This window comes from Falco biarmicus, chromosome 4 (assembly GCF_023638135.1).
Source record: "Falco biarmicus isolate bFalBia1 chromosome 4, bFalBia1.pri, whole genome shotgun sequence".
Classification (NCBI taxonomy): domain Eukaryota; kingdom Metazoa; phylum Chordata; class Aves; order Falconiformes; family Falconidae; genus Falco; species Falco biarmicus.
In genome coordinates this window covers 7983888-7999783 of record NC_079291.1, presented here as the reverse complement: position 1 = coordinate 7999783, position 15896 = coordinate 7983888, and the positions used below count along the sequence as shown (strand labels likewise).

The 15896-nt window shown below is 38.8% G+C and overlaps 1 protein-coding gene across 4 annotated transcripts in view; it reads right to left on the bottom strand.

Moving 5' to 3' along the window:
- LOC130148834 (ubiquitin-conjugating enzyme E2 E2) overlaps positions 1 to 15896 on the bottom strand; it is a 217841-nt gene that overhangs the window by 37071 nt on the left and 164874 nt on the right. For all 4 annotated transcript variants that reach the window (XM_056337881.1, XM_056337879.1, XM_056337880.1 and 1 more), the window contains one exon: positions 1498 to 1630. In XM_056337881.1, the coding sequence (XP_056193856.1) occupies positions 1498 to 1630 (133 nt within the window). The remainder of the gene's footprint in view (positions 1 to 1497; positions 1631 to 15896) is intronic.

Sequence of the window (15896 nt, the reverse complement as noted above, 5' to 3'; positions counted from 1 at the left end):
TCCTGTAAGACTTGTCAGTGACCTCAAAGCTTCCCTAAATTGGAACACTAGAAGTGCGAAACAAAGTTAGACAATTTCTAATACTGTTATACTGACCCATCTTTAGGTCACTGGCTAGAAAGTCCAATTTACAGAATGCCAAGTACTTTGAATTCACATCTCATTCTTTTTTAATTTTTTTTCCTGATAATATCCATGCTAGCTACTATAAACATAACCACTGTGGCATTAAAATTCCGTTTATAACCATTTCTCTTTCAATAGTGTACTCACAGTAATCAAATAGAAACCAGATACTCTCTCTTTTAATGCAACACCCTTCTATTACAGACCAGCGTGGCATATCAACTTTTTCACAAATGTGTCAAAAAGAAGGTAAATACTTTTGCTCCCATAGCTCCTCCTGCGAAGATGTTCCAAAGCCTCACTCTCCACACTGGCAAGGTAAACAACTGACTTCTTTTCACTTTGTTTCATAAAAGCAGGCCCATCAATTTATTTGACTCCATTAACAGCCCTGTGGTGTAAATTTTCCCAGCTTCTGTTCCTCTTAGTGAACATGTGTGTTAAGAATTGTACTCAAGTCTTCCAGATAAGGTCATACAAGTGTTTTGTGTGTGATATTGGTAATTCCTTATCTGATGCATCTTAGGAGTGTATTTGCCTTTTTTATAGATGCATTAGATGAGTGGTTTGTAATAATCCTGTGATCACCCAATAAACCCCCATTTCGACATCTTCCCTCAGCAATTACTACTACTGGTTATCGATCACATTCTACTACTACATTTCACCCCATTTCTGTTTTTCCAGTCTTCATAATCACTAGATTTTTCCTGTTTGACATTCCGAGCCTACCTGAACAAGGTAATGGTCTACCACCTTCATGTTATCAATACAGTTCTATGTTTGTGGTTAGTGTTGTTATCGATAACATTAGAAAATTAATCCATATGGAATTCTGTAAATCTCTGTCTTTCACTCCAGTTTCTTGCCTTTGCTGCTGTATTTCCACATTCTTCTAGAAAACTGATGCAAAGCAATTACTTATAACTTTTTGAACAATAGCGTACCTTGCAGCTGCAGAGGTCATTTATATGGGCTAGTGCAAAAGGTTCGTGTTTTTGTCAGGCTGCCACAGACCCCTGGTGAATGGTGTAGGTAAACTGGAAAGATTACGTATCTTCAGTTGCTTATAAAGGGTGCAACTCAAATATAATTGCTTTCATATAAGAAACAAATCCAAATCAAACAAAGTACTGTTGGAAATTATGCAACCATTTGCTAAACAAATCCACAACCATCCAGCCATACTGGCAACATACAGGCAAATTTTAGGCAGTTACTTGAAATCTTTCCATCAAAATGCTCAGTTTAAATAGTCACTATTGCCTTGGAGGCTTTATGTTTCATCCTACAATGATATACCAACACATACATGAAAAAAAAATCACAAGGAGAGGACTCCTATCAGACTTATAATATCCTCCTACTAACCTTAGGTGGTTTAAAAGGATAGTCCGGTGAAAAGGTAATGTCAAGGAAGAAAACTCCACCTTCATATACAGACCCTGGAGGCCCCAGTATAGTTGACCTCCATTCATAAATGTTGTCTCCTTTGGGTCCAGCACTAAAATAGAAAACAAAAATACAATAACCACATACAATCAAGAATATACTCCATCAGTCATACTCTACCAGTAGCACTGCTGGTTTTGCGATAACACTACAAATCAAAATTGCATATTACATTCATTAAGTTAGTCCTGGATAAAACATCTAACTGGTGTCCTGTGACACTTTTGGTGAAGTAATATATTCAGTTAGGAAGAATTATTAAAATCACATTATAAATTATTCAAATAAGCACAGAAAAATTTCTGACTGCCTTCTCTCAAATACTTTAGTGGGCAGATGTGAAGTATTTACAGTGCAAGGATACAGGGACTTACTTTGCTGAGATGTCTTGTTACTGTCTTGCCTCACAAGCCATGCTATTTTCACCTACCTCCTCATCCACCTACCTCATCAGTCAGTTGCAGTATAATTACATATATTATTATACAGCACAGACTGTACTAAAGACTGAGCAGGGCACAAATGACCTTGCAGCTGCACTTTCTAAGTTACTAACCTAAGGTCTCCAGTCACCAGTACAGAAGGCTGCTTTACTCTGCAATCATTACCGTATCTTAAAAATATTATAAACAGGAAGCGGGTTAAACTCTTGGATTATGTTAATTCAAAGCCCCCGTTTAAAAATACGGCACTGAAACAGTATTTAAAATGTACAAAACATAATCCTTACGTGCAACAAGAAAAATCTCTCACCCACATGGTCAATTTCTGAAAAAATAAAATTAAAACCTAATAAAAGTTCTTGGGCATGACTCTTCCACAAGCCAACACAGCCTCCTTTCATACAACATAATGCTTGCCCATAGAAATACATACTTTACTCAGGGTGGCCTCTTAAGGAATATGAAGACTTCCTTTTGGTTCACAGCCTGCTGATACCAGTCACTGATACAGGATGTGAATTTCAATTACGATCAGTTGGGACGGTGGCTTCTAAATATCTGACGAATATGTTTCAGAGGAAGGCAGTGCTGGTAGATATTTCAAATAAGTGACGTGGTATTGTCTTAAGGCATTTCTTGTGATACAATTCTTGCTACGTTTGCAATAAAGATTTCCACAGCGTGCAGGGGTTTGTGAAATAACCCTGTGTGTAGAACAGATGAAAGCTCTTGGCTATGCTCCATGCCTCACAGTGTACCCAAGGCATACAATTATTATACGACATCATGTCATGTTCACTGCTCAACTATTCATTTTGTTCATTGAAAGTTAATAAAACCCTCTTTCACCTGAAATTCCTTGGGCCCTCTTCAATAAAACTTCTGGCTGCATGATTCCCTGCATACAACTGCGTGACTTTGTACTGTGAAGTGTACTTCATTAGTCATGGTACCTACATCAATTTTCTATAATAGCTGTTAATGCTTCCTGGCTTTCCAAACTATGCGCTTTCCTAACAAAAATGGGTTAGAGATACTATAACATTATGGAACATTCATTTTCTATCAGCCATAGTAACAAAACTAGCAATTGTTTTAAAGATAAAATCTGGCTTTTTAGAGTGTCACAACAGCAGAAGTGTTGCCATCCATATTTCACAGTGTCGATAATACATCAGGTTGCTAGCTGCCAAACAAATTTAATTTACCCAGTTCTCAGTTTGCATTAACCTTTGAATAATAAAGCACAGCTGAGACTGCTGTAAAAAACAAACCAGTGAATGAATAATTAAAAACACCTCCACTGCCTTTAGAAAGACCAATCCTGAGTCAACAGGGAAGGTTTAATTGTGACTGAACTAGGCATTAAGGGGCTAATTGAACTCTTTATAAGCCCAAACAAATGTGGTCCTACAGCAGTACTGTGGTATACAAGGTTCACAGAAAGTAAAACCCTAAAAAAAAAAAAAAAAAAGATCAGGCAATTAGTTCAACTAGAAAAGGCAAGAAGCAGGGGCAATCTAAATCTTACATGAGAAAAAGCTCATAATACATGAAGGAAATCCTTTCCCATTTTCTGCAGAAAAACATTCTAATATTTGGAGGAGCAATGACTCAGTTGATGCCAGCAGGTTAAAATGGAAGCGATATAAATGTCGGTCCCAGAGAAGTGGTTGGAAACGGCAAGTAACAAAAGCAAGCCCTGTCTTTTTTAGACCTCATTTAGCCAAGAGGGAACAGTTGGGCCCTTCTGGGGCTTGAGCAAGGCTCACTTTTGATCAGAACCCTCTCTGACAGTGGCATTTTTGTAATGTATATTATTCTTATTTGTTTTGCCTATTTATTTAATTGCATTAACATTTGAAATGAGCAGTCATTAATTAGAAGAGTTGGAAAATGCTCCATCTGCCAGTTGAACTGTTTCGGCACGTCCAGCTACAAGCCCAGCCTGATCACATTCTGAGGATGCTGATTAACATTAATTGAAGGTTTTCTTTGCAAATGAGAGATGAAGCTTTATTAAGTATTATTATTAATTTGAAGAATAACTTGAATTGTATAAAGCGTGGGAAGACTGCTGTTACTGATGTTGCCTGTTGAGTGCTTGCTGGCAGCAAGGCTGTTCAGCCGATGTAAAATAGCGATCCATGTGCACAGGCAGCCGCTGGTATTAAGGGCAACAGCGTGCACAAGCATGATGTTTTTTCACTTGCACATTAATAATACAAAAAGTTTGACAGGTGTATTATCTTTGTTTTGCTTCTTTCCTAATTGTTAAGCCTTTTATTTATCCACACTATTGGCAACCAGAGCGACGACTCATCAGGCTTCACCAGAGAAAATTCCCATATGTGCAAGACCTCAGCCAAAGCCTTATTCTATAAGGTTTATAATGCAAGCGGATTTAATTGCCCTTCTCTCTACATGGATATCTGCCCAGCACACTGAAGCCCAAATGTTTTACATTCAGTATGATTTATATTCCAGCTCTATTAATGTTACTGGCAACCAAACCACAGATCTCAAAGAAAGGAAGCCAAACATCTCAGTGCCTGAAGTTCTGTTATCTTTGGAAGGACAGATTCAGATGTGCACCCGCTCAGCGAAGGGCAGACTAAATCTGCCTTGAACTCAACTGACCCAGGGCCAGAGCATACACACGCTGCCTGCTACTAACCTACTGCTAAATCACTCCGTTTCAGGGGAAAAATAACAGCGGCTGTGGCAGCTCCAGGTGGAAGTGGCTGAACTATTAAGGATAAGGTGGTCAGGAGAAGGACAGGTCTGCTGTCAGACCAGCAAAGCAGCCTCCCAGTTTGAGCCGTGATGCTGAAACCCTATAGTGACTCTGCAGGATGAGGCAACCGAGGGGCTCAGCAAGAAGCACGTGGTGTGACTGCAGCTGGTACTCCCCATGCTTCCAGTGTTAGCTCCCAGGTAGAATTTGTAACATCGGGCTGAGAAAGTAGAGTTGCAGATAAGGGCCATGGACACTTGAAGTTATCAGTGGTTTGTCGGGAGCTAGCCCTCTGCTGTTATTATTCCCGACACGCCACAGAATACTGCACTTCACCTGCTGGGGAGGCCTTGCTTTCTGGAAGAGCTGGGGTAGGTGGACATGGAGCCAGCCTTCTTCCTCTTCCAGAATGACATCAATAAGGGTGTATGAAATTCAGGACATAGGAGTCAAAATATGTAAAATGGTCTCCATTTTATTCCACTCTCCTTCGCCTCTCCTTACATATTTTTGTTTTGCCACTGCTTCCCACATACGTACTTGCAGGTGAAATGTATGCTCATCAGTCACAGTTAGCAGCAAAATACTTTAAAAGCTACTATAACTGAATTAATTTTGCTTTAAATATGCCTAAATGCACTGAGTATCTTCTATTCCCTCAACATGTTTTAGGCAGGCAGCCACTTGAAAGTAGTGCTGCTAAAAACTGCTTGTCCAGTACAATGCCTCATAAACACCAAACTTTCCCTGCACTTAGAATATCCTAAAATAATAATTTCAAAATAATGTTTTAGGAGAGTTGTATGGAAACAGCAGCATCTATGAGACATACCAGATGAAAACCTATCTGGAAAAGTTATGAAATTACAGGTGACTTTTAGTTTAATCAGAGCTGTTGTTTGTACAGAAATTTACTCCATTTCTAGGGAATGACTACAAAAAGTGAAAATACAGAAGGTAAAAAAAATAACAGTATCTCCCTTGCGTACCAAGTATTCATATGGAATAAATTAGTCAAAATAATGTTATTATTTTCGAATCTAACTTATATTTCTTGATGAGGGTCACATGCTTCACCAGCATCTATAACTGGAGGTGGCATAACGTCCTGGTGTGTTTCTGCTGATGTGGAAAATGAGGACTAGTTTAGTGTCTTCCCTTCCATTCTTGGTCTCTGAAACTTTATGGCATCCACTTTTAAAGTGTAACTGTACTCTTTAATACAAGGAAAACGCAAGCCTGTGGCACAAAACAAAGAAGTAAGAAAAGGACTTGTAACTTAAATTACTGTCTAGATCTGACACATGAATGGTGTGTGGGGGAAAGCGATCAGGCCAAGTAAAACAGGAAAGTGAGATGGTCAGGCGGCCTTCCCATTCCACGAGACTCAAAGAAATGGAAAGATTCCTCTGGACTGGGTGAGTTTAAATTAATTTTTATCCTCTTCCTTTATAACAGGATAGAATAAAGCAGGACCAGGATATTATACTAATTTTGTCATGAACTCACTTTCCATGGCATTGTCTATTGCAATTCATACTTATTCCTGCATTGTCTAGCCTGAATTGGTTTAGCACACAGAAACACACATCAGAACTGGGGTTCCTCTGCCCTACATGCAGTCCATGGAGGATGCAGTCCCTCTCAACTATCTTCAGAAACATGACAGCAGAAAGAAGAGGGTAACCTCAAGTCTCTTCCACTTCCCTTCCTTTTACTACGTGGAGCTTTGCCTTTACTGTTGAAGAGACTTCCTTCTGAAGGGAGAAGCTCACCGCAGAATCACCGCCGTGTGTAAGTATTAAAACAGTTTGTTGCAATCCTACTTCTTGCACATCTCACAGTTATGCTGGAGCAGATCCTGCACTTAGCTGCCCTCCATGAATGCTTCTGGGAAGCCACTTGCCCAGAGGGCAAAGTGGATACAAAAGTATTGGAAGGTTGGCAAAATGGTTCAAGATCACAGCTGGTGAGAGAAGAGGATGGACGTGACAGAACAGAAGCCTGCAGATTCAGCTTTCATAGATACATATTTCAAGATACATCTCTTGATAAGCCCACAGAAAGCCTCATTAAAATAAAACCCATATATACCTTTGCTCTCTGTTTTGAACGTGGTGCCAATACTGAATCTGGTCCTAAGCAAAAGCATTGCTTTGGTCTGCACCGCAGCTCCGGTCTATCCCCGAGCTTGGGGGCAGCCACAAGACCAGCACTGGGGCTGTGCTGGCAAAACGGTTGCTGAATAATCTCGGTCTGGGAAGAGGACCCACCTGCACACCCAGCCCAGCCCCATTCAACAAAATGCAAAAATAGTGCCATTGAGAAGCACTGGCATCAAAGCCCTGTGAGCCACAGCTGTGTGTCTTTGGCTTTGGACTAGACAGTGCCAGCAGCACCGGTTATCTGTTTAATTTCATCTGCTCTTCCCCCAATTCTCTCTCATCTTCATTCTGGAAGCCCACCTGATCCACCACCTCTCAAGCCTTCACCCTTTCTCTTCCCTTGTTACCAACAACTCTTCTTTGCAGAATCTGTATTTTCTATTTTCTGCTGGGGGGTGGTTTCTTTCCCACCCCCTCTCTGTAGGGTGATAATTCATTTCTCCATGATGGTGGACCCTTACTCCCTTCAGGTACATGCAGATCCCCCTCCCCCTCCCATCCTCTTTCTTTTTCTCTCATCAACAGTGATCGGCACATCCTGCTATTTTTCATTTTTCTCCAGAAAGGAGGAGGGGGTGGAAAATGGTGCAGGGGGATTTTATTATGGTACAGCAGTCACTCATTTTGTTTCTTCTCTTCCCTGTTGCGCTTCTTCTGCGATGTAGAAAATGAAGAGCAAGCAGAGCGGATGCTGCAGCAACAGTGGCATAGGGAAGGGAAAGGGAGTCACAGCTGCCTACCCAGATGCTACAGTGATATCAGTAGGTACTTTTATAAATGTATGTAATAAACAGTTGCCACAGCAGCCAAAGGAATACATTTCTACAAAACAAAAACAAAGAGATAGCAGAGAGCACTGAGACTGCCTGTGGCAATGGGCACAGTTGTATGGTTAATAACACCTCTGCTATGAATAAAATTAGCAGGCTAGTCTCTAAGCAGTAAAATCGAAGAACAATTAAAGAAATAAACTTCAGAATTAGAGATAAGTGCTTACTTCAGCTGTAATATTGATGACTTAAACTGTCATCAAGAAATAACACCCCCCCCCAAATTTGTACCTTTAGAATGCATAACCTTTTCTTAATTTCTTTTTTCCTGAAAATCTGCTGATCATCTGAGAAGATGCTCATGGTTCTTATTACTTATAATCTAGACCAAAACTAGAAATTTTTCAGCATTAAATTTGAGGCCCAAGAGATCTGAATTACTCTAAGAAAATTAGTAATACACATACGTTTTTAAAGAGTTGTTCATTTCACTTTAACTAGATGCTATATATGTAGTGAAAAAGCTTGGCTTTCCGTGATCTAACACTCAAATTTGAGTCTATTCTAGATCCAGTATTTTTTGTCACCTTGCAATATTACTGGGAATTTATGCCTCACACATGTTGGAATAGCAACCTAATTAGATGAGGTAAGCATGATTTTTTAGTAGGTATCTCTCATTAGACTTAATTTTTCATAATGGAAACTGAGGGTGAAATGACTGGGTCACTAGTCACTCAGAAAGGTTTTGGCAGAAAGAGAAACTTCAGACAAACCCCTTACAACACTTAGTTTCCATTACAGAGAGAGAATTCAGCTGAAAAATTTGGATCAGACTTTCTTTCAGTTTGTCCAGTTTTCTGATTGAGAACATCTTTCCATAAGAAACTTAAAAAAAAAAAGTACTTTTAGGCAAGCAGTAAGAGAAGGAGGGTATTAAGACATTTTTCTAACTCATGCTACAATTCCTTCAAAGTGGTTATATCCTGCTTTTAGCAAGTGCTTTTTATTGAAGCCAGTTACCATTTTCATCTACACTTTGGAACCAATATGCTTGTGGCAAATGCGATTGGAAGAATATCTAGGAAAACTGATCCCAATGAGCTGTCAAAGGAGCAGTAATGTATTACAGGATAAACCTAAATACTGCTTCATGTGCTTATTGAGAGCACTTGTATACAGTACGGTATGGTATTTTTTCATTGTCAGTCTTCTCTGGTTTTAGGAAGGTGTCTCTAGAGGTCTATTTATCACCCAAAGCGATATGGCAGTTTAACTTTGGGCCTTCCTGCCACTTTATTTCTTGCAACAAACCCCCACCACACCAGGTCAGTGTGCTGGAAAGTCTGCTACGAGGCAAATCCTTTTCTCCTTGTGATTAACTTTCTCTGCCTTCCTGTCACTGGAGCCATTACAAATTATTGGCTGAAGCTGTGTTGTGTTTAAAATGAGTTAAGTTTTGGCCACAGTAAAAATAACAAACAGATTAAGACCAAGTGAATATCACTTTGTTGATTTTATTATTCACTTCTAAATAATACCACTAAAAATTATTAAAAGTATCCTAGCACTTTAGCAGACTGGTATTATTCAACGAGCACTTGGATGCTTCTATTCTCTAAAGTCCTGTCTTCAGAGCATTCCTGAGATAGACACCATCATGAAGAAAACCGCTTCTTAATGCACAGAATAGTTATTTATATTATAGTATCTACAGCAATTTATTCATTGCAAACACCATTACACAGTGTATGATCACAGCATGCTGAGTATTCACAATGAGATTTTAAAAATGGCAATTTTGTTAAGTATTCTCCACTTTGTTCAGCTGAACAAAATTACATAAAACCCTTCACAGAAGGCTTTCCTTGTTCAGCACTGGAAACACTCATTTGCCTCCTATTACATATCTATAGGCTTAATTCCCTTTTGCCACATCTTTTGTTTCTTTTTCTTTACAAGCAGTACCACTAACTGTAGTTCCAGCTCTTCTATGCCACCAGAAATAGACTGTGTAGTTTAAATAAGATAAAATATCTATAAGCCTGATTTGCCTCTATGGTAAATCATATCAAGCATGATTTGTAGCCACATTTTAGCAAAAGAGAAAAAGAAGGAATGAGAAACACTACAAAATAATGAACAGACTGTCCTGGGACCTTCTATTATGGCCTCCAACCTTGCAGCTTGCCAAGTGATATTATTTTCATGTTACTCCTCCTAATCTGCTTTTCCTTGAGTTTTTTTTTCTTTCCCAGGATTACCATTTACTTTTCAAAATGAAACTACTTTTTAATTTCACAACATTTCTCCTTATGCACAACAGCTGTAATTTACCATTCTGTCTTTCCTAAGTTAAACAGAAAACATGCCACACAACAGTGGGGTGGCACTATCAGGCACTATATTTTAAGATTTTAAATCTAATTTAAAAGGATGAGGTTACTGAGTGCAGACAGATAACACAGAAACCCCATAGCAGCTGGAAGATTTAAGAGGTGCAGTTGGGAAGCAAGCATTCTTTAAAGGAGCACTGACTTTAGTTCCTGTGGAAACCTCAGATTCAACACGAGAGAGAGGTAGACAGGGCTAAAGCAGACCAGCTCAAACAGACTAGAAAGACCTGCCATGAAAGGGTGCAATATACTGAAATATATAGATTTGAAATCCATTTGATATGTTGGTTTGATCACTTATAAAAAAAAATACTCCAAACTCCTGCACTTCATCAGAAATGACGAAAAATGAAAAAAAAAAAATCATGCACAATGGATTAGCGATGAATGGATCAGCTGAACTTCAATTAATGCCCCCTTCACTTTCTGATGATAGACTTATGGTTTCATGTAAGAAAATTTTTTAAGTCTTACCCAGAAAAGATCTCTACAGTATCTAAGAAACGTTAGTGTGAAGCTATTCTGCAATAGTCAGCCATTTCAGTAATTGAGAATGATTTACACAGGATTATTTCTAATATATGTACGCACACATTTTCTGATTATTATGAATACTGTAAGCAAGGCAGTAATGTTTTTCAATGACTGCATATTCTCTGTTCCTCAGAAAAGTGCTTTTCTGTGTAACCACTAGTCATTGTATCGTTCCCTTACTTGGAAACTATTTATTCAACTGCCTGTAAAGAGGTTTGATTTGCTCAAGACTGTCATCTTTAATAATCCTGTCTACAAAGCAGTTGTATAAACAGGAGCCTGGAAATTTGGAGACCTTATGCAACAAGAATTATTTAGTAGCATTTTTTCTGAAGGGGCCCCATTCTGAGATTTCCTTTTGTGACATTTTGGAGACTTCAGTTTATATACATAAGCTGCTTGTAAAACTGTCCCAAAATATTCATGAGGGAAAGCAATGAGAAGAAAATTTAAAGAAGTTAGTATTTACAGAGGGATATCTCAAACATAAAATACAGCTGTGTAATCAACAAGCCTGCTCTTCTGTCCATTCTGTAAACAGAGGAAGGGGCCCGAATACAGACTCCCCTCATTTCAGCGAGAGATTCACACATGCTTACACATGAAATGCTTGCTTACACAAGGAACAACTCTGTATTATGGCACAGATTAACTAACATGATGTTAAACACATTATAAAACAAGTCATTTCCTCCTGAGTAAACAAGCCTATAAAGCCAACAGGCACAGAAAAAAAGGAAATTTGATTCTGAAATCCATATACTTCAAAAGCAGATTCCTTTTATTTAGTCAATTTAGTTAAGAGGCTGCCTTATTTCTCCAGATCTCTGGTAAGTAGAAGAAAACACACTTGGAAATTGCGGGCAAATGGACGCATTTTCACAACCTTTTTTCTTCATTTGAAATTATTCTCGTACTTCAAATATGGAGACCAGCCATAGGTCCAAAGTGAAAGAAACATTAAAATGTCTCACTTTTTGATTGAGACTGATTGTCCTTATTGCAGGCCCTGTTGTGACTTATCAGAAGAAAACACCGTTTATAGGCAAATTTCTTTGCCATATGTGTGAGGACTGAACAGTTTATACCACTTGACCGACTAGTCAAAATAAACAGGGATTCTGCAGATTTTGGGGAGCATTTACATGAGACTGGGACCTGGTAATGTGGCTTCTTCTACTTCAGGAGAATATTGTTAGGACCTCTTCTCTGGAATGGGGGACTTAGCTGGATCCATGACAGGGTAAACAGAAAATAAAATATATGCAAAATTTCTCATTTTTCTATCAGCATAATTTTCTCCTAGGATCTTTTGGGAGGGATTCTGGGGCTGAGGTTAGGAAGGGCTTATGCAGGACCGAGCTTTCTGTTCTGAGGTTGCTGGAAATCCTCTCCAAGTCAGACCTGGAGTTACGAAGTGAACTTACTAAAACAGTCCCAGAAACCGGTTATCCCGCAGACTTCACTGTTAGAATGCAGTTGGTCCATTGTGGTTTTCAGTAAAGGTGAGCTTATTTGGGACAACTGAGGCTATGTTCTTCTCAGTACACAGCCCTCCACTGTGCTCCTAGGATCAGGAATCCTGATTAGAAAACCCTTCCCTATAAATGGCTTAGTTTCATCCCTTGCTTTATTCAAAAGAATTAGGATGGAAAGATGGAAAGTGGTCCTGGGAAGGATGATGGCAAAACTGGTTCAAGAAAAGGAGACTCGCTTGTAATCTGAAAGGCATAATGAAAGCATATGGCTGGAAGAAGAAGTCCTCAGCCTCTGTTCTCAGGACGGGAAGGCAAACAACAGGTATGCAGGTACTTGCTCGTGAAAGTGGTCTTCACCTTAGAGCTGGAGAATTCAGAGCTCTTTAAAATCCCTCTCAAGGTTTCAAGTGACACTTCCACTGCTGTAGGCCTCACACATGATCTACTGCAGAAATCATGCCTTGTCTAATGATGAACCAACATTTCTAATTAGTAAGGGCGAACCAGCATTCTAATCTCTAAATCGTAATCAATAACTATGTCACAGAAGAATTAAACTTCACATATATAAGACCTTGTAAAAACAACCACAGCGTATGTTCCCTACATCAAGATATAATACCAACAACAGTTGAAATTGCCATTATAATTTCCTTGGCAACAAGAACTTGGAATCCTTACTCATACAGATGTTTTTTGCATGATAAAAATCACATTGGTGTTATTTTCTTTCCCATTTTCAGTTCCAGCTCAGCTGCAGTGCTACCTTCTCTCATCATTGTTTATTCTGTAACATTACCAGTTGCATGCATTAAGTGACAAACGACTCTGAGTCAGAGGTACCACCACCAGGAGAACCACGGAACACTACACTAAGTCATACTGAAACTCACAACACAAAACTAATATGTAGCTTAAACTATGAACACTAGAGTTATGTTACTTACCTTTATCACGCGTTACCATTTATCTTTATTATCCTAATCACGACTGTTTAAGCCTTGTGTATTCAAAGCAGGCAGCTGGAGCAAATGGCTATGAGCTACAAAAGCATTCATCTTATGGTCTCTGGTTCGGTGCTAGTCTTGATAGCTTCTGTCCATATTGTTCATATTTGGAGGCTCTTCGGTGGTCTGCATCTAATTAGTAGGTTTTTTACAAATCCATTTCTTAGCAGACAGATGTCCCAAGTCATAAGAATATCACTGCTCTGACTGCAGCCTTGCTGGCAATGCTGACTGGATGGAGGAGGAGATACTCTTTGGCTGCTGCATGTGCTACCTCTTGGTTGAGACCCTGATGATGCTGTAGGAACACATGCAGACAGCTGCCTGACTTTATCAGTTAGTCACAGGTTAATTAGGAAGGTATCTGTACTAATTGCTGTAACGATCAGTTAAGGACTCTTCACAAACACCATATTTGGTGTAGTAGTTTTAAGAGAAAAAAGTCCTGCCTTTTTACTAATGCAGAGGGAAGGCAAGGCGGAGGTATTTAAAGCCATATTACTGTTCAGTATCTTGAATATGATCAAACCCAGCAGTAGCTCACCTGTATTGCTTGTGATAATTTAGCAAAAATCTAGCCACCTGAGAAAGATTTAAATATTCCATTTTATGTATTAAGAGGAAAAAGTGCTCCTCTGTCAGATCATATTGAATCACAACAGCATGCGTATGTATTCTTGTCACAGTTTCTGCACTTTTTCTGTTTTTGATGCCTTCAAAATAATCTTTTTTTAAATTAATGTACTTGCCAATTGTATATTCTGGAAGGGAGAGCAGCTGTTTCCTCACAACTGTACGCACAGCCTTTTGAAGAAAATTTTGTTTATTAATAGTAATCTGTTTTTTTCATAGCTTTGCAATTTCTTAGATAATAGGGTAAAACACAATTTTCCTTTCATGTTCTCTGCATACTGAAGAGACAGATGCAATTGCAAGAAACTACTTATGCTGAGGGCAAAACTTAGTACTGCTTAATGTGATTTAATGACTAAAAATGTGTATCATTTATAGATGACATCTAGTACTCAGCTAAGATATTATTATGGTCAATGAGTACTCTTCCCTGCTGGTTAGTAAAAGGATTTGGAATTAAATCTGTTTTTATTTTACTTGTTCAAGTAGACGCACTGAAAGCAACCCAGCTAACCACACGGGTAACACAAATGGGATTTAGTCTTTGCTCCTAATCTTTTTCTAGACAGAAGCTCACATATAACTATATATATATTAACTTGAAACACAGAACTGGGGGAAGGGGGAAAAAACAGGACTTAGAAAGGCTATTTTACAGCTACACAGACATGTAAACACCTCCAGGAACTTTGCTTAATAAGGCCAGCTACTTTCAGCTATCACTCCACTGCCCGTGACAATCTGCATGAAAGCATTTCTTTCTCCCCCAGGCAACACTATCAAGTTAGTGCAGTTCCCTCGAAATACAAAAATGATGTATTTAAAGCTAAATGTATAGCATATGGAGGACTGGAGCTGTGCTACGAAGTGCACCCCCCTCACTCAAAGGCACTCAGGCATGCCAACAAATGTGCCTAAGAAAAGTGGCAAATATGACAGGGAAAATGTCAGAATACAGAAATTGTCTGTAGATTTTAACTCCTGTCAAGAGACACTCTTGTGTAATAGAGATACCACAGGGCCTACCCTCAAGACATGATGTACGCAATGAAGCACTCAACTCAGCAGTGTTTAATACATGAACACTGTTTCCCCTACAGGACACATTACTTAGCTTTTCCTAAAGATACCAAAGTGATTTACATGCATGTTTACCAAACTAGGTGAATTCAACCCCAACGCACAGAAGCTATGAGTGACAGTCGAGTTTCCTGGGAAGCAAAGGCTCAATCCTGTGCACTCAAGAGTTGATCCAGTGTTCAGTGATGCCAGTGAAAAAACTCCCACTGACTTCAATACATTGAAATGCACAAAAAAAAAGCATTTACAAGCCATTTGTAAATCCATAAAATGTCATGTAGTTGTGCTTGTAATCTTAAAATCTAATTTTAGTGAGTCTCGTTAAAAAAAAAGCCTTGTGTGTGCAATTGTGTGCATTCGAATGTATGTTGACCTACTTCAAATTGTTTTCTGTTTATCACGTTAGGAAACGTATTCTAAAACCTCATCCTCAGATGATCACCCCCCCCCCCCACCCCAAACCTTCAAAATCAAAAAGCAGTGGATGGTTGTGCAGTCCCCACAACCACCAAGCTTTGATCAAGTTTTTTTCCTTACAGCAATATTTTAGAATCCTACAGAAATATGAACCAAACTTGTTGATTTCTGGGCCTATCACTTCTGCAGGGGTCTGAGATTGTGCAGAACAATTTAAATACAGTTCTCTGACATTCAGAACTGAAATGTCAGTTCCTGTGTGAAATAAGAGAACACAGTAATTTGGGAAGTCTATTAACTTGTTGCACAAAACTAGATTTATTACATTTTTGATGTACACTCCTTCATAAGCCATTATTCCAGATTTAAATAATATTTCTATTTTCATTTGCATTTCAACACTTATTTTCAAGTAATTTTATCACTCATGGGGATTATTGTTGGGTTCAGGACTCTACACTTACTAGAATTTTAAAAAAATTGGAACACTTTTACAGGGGCATGGTTTAGTGGTGTACTTGGCAGTGCTAGGTTAATGATCTTAGAGGTCTTTTCCAACCTAAATGATTCTATGATTCTATGAATATTTTCTCTGCAGAGGTAAAAGGTCAAACTGAGTAGCACTAGACATGAGAAAATGAATTAGCAAACTGAAGGA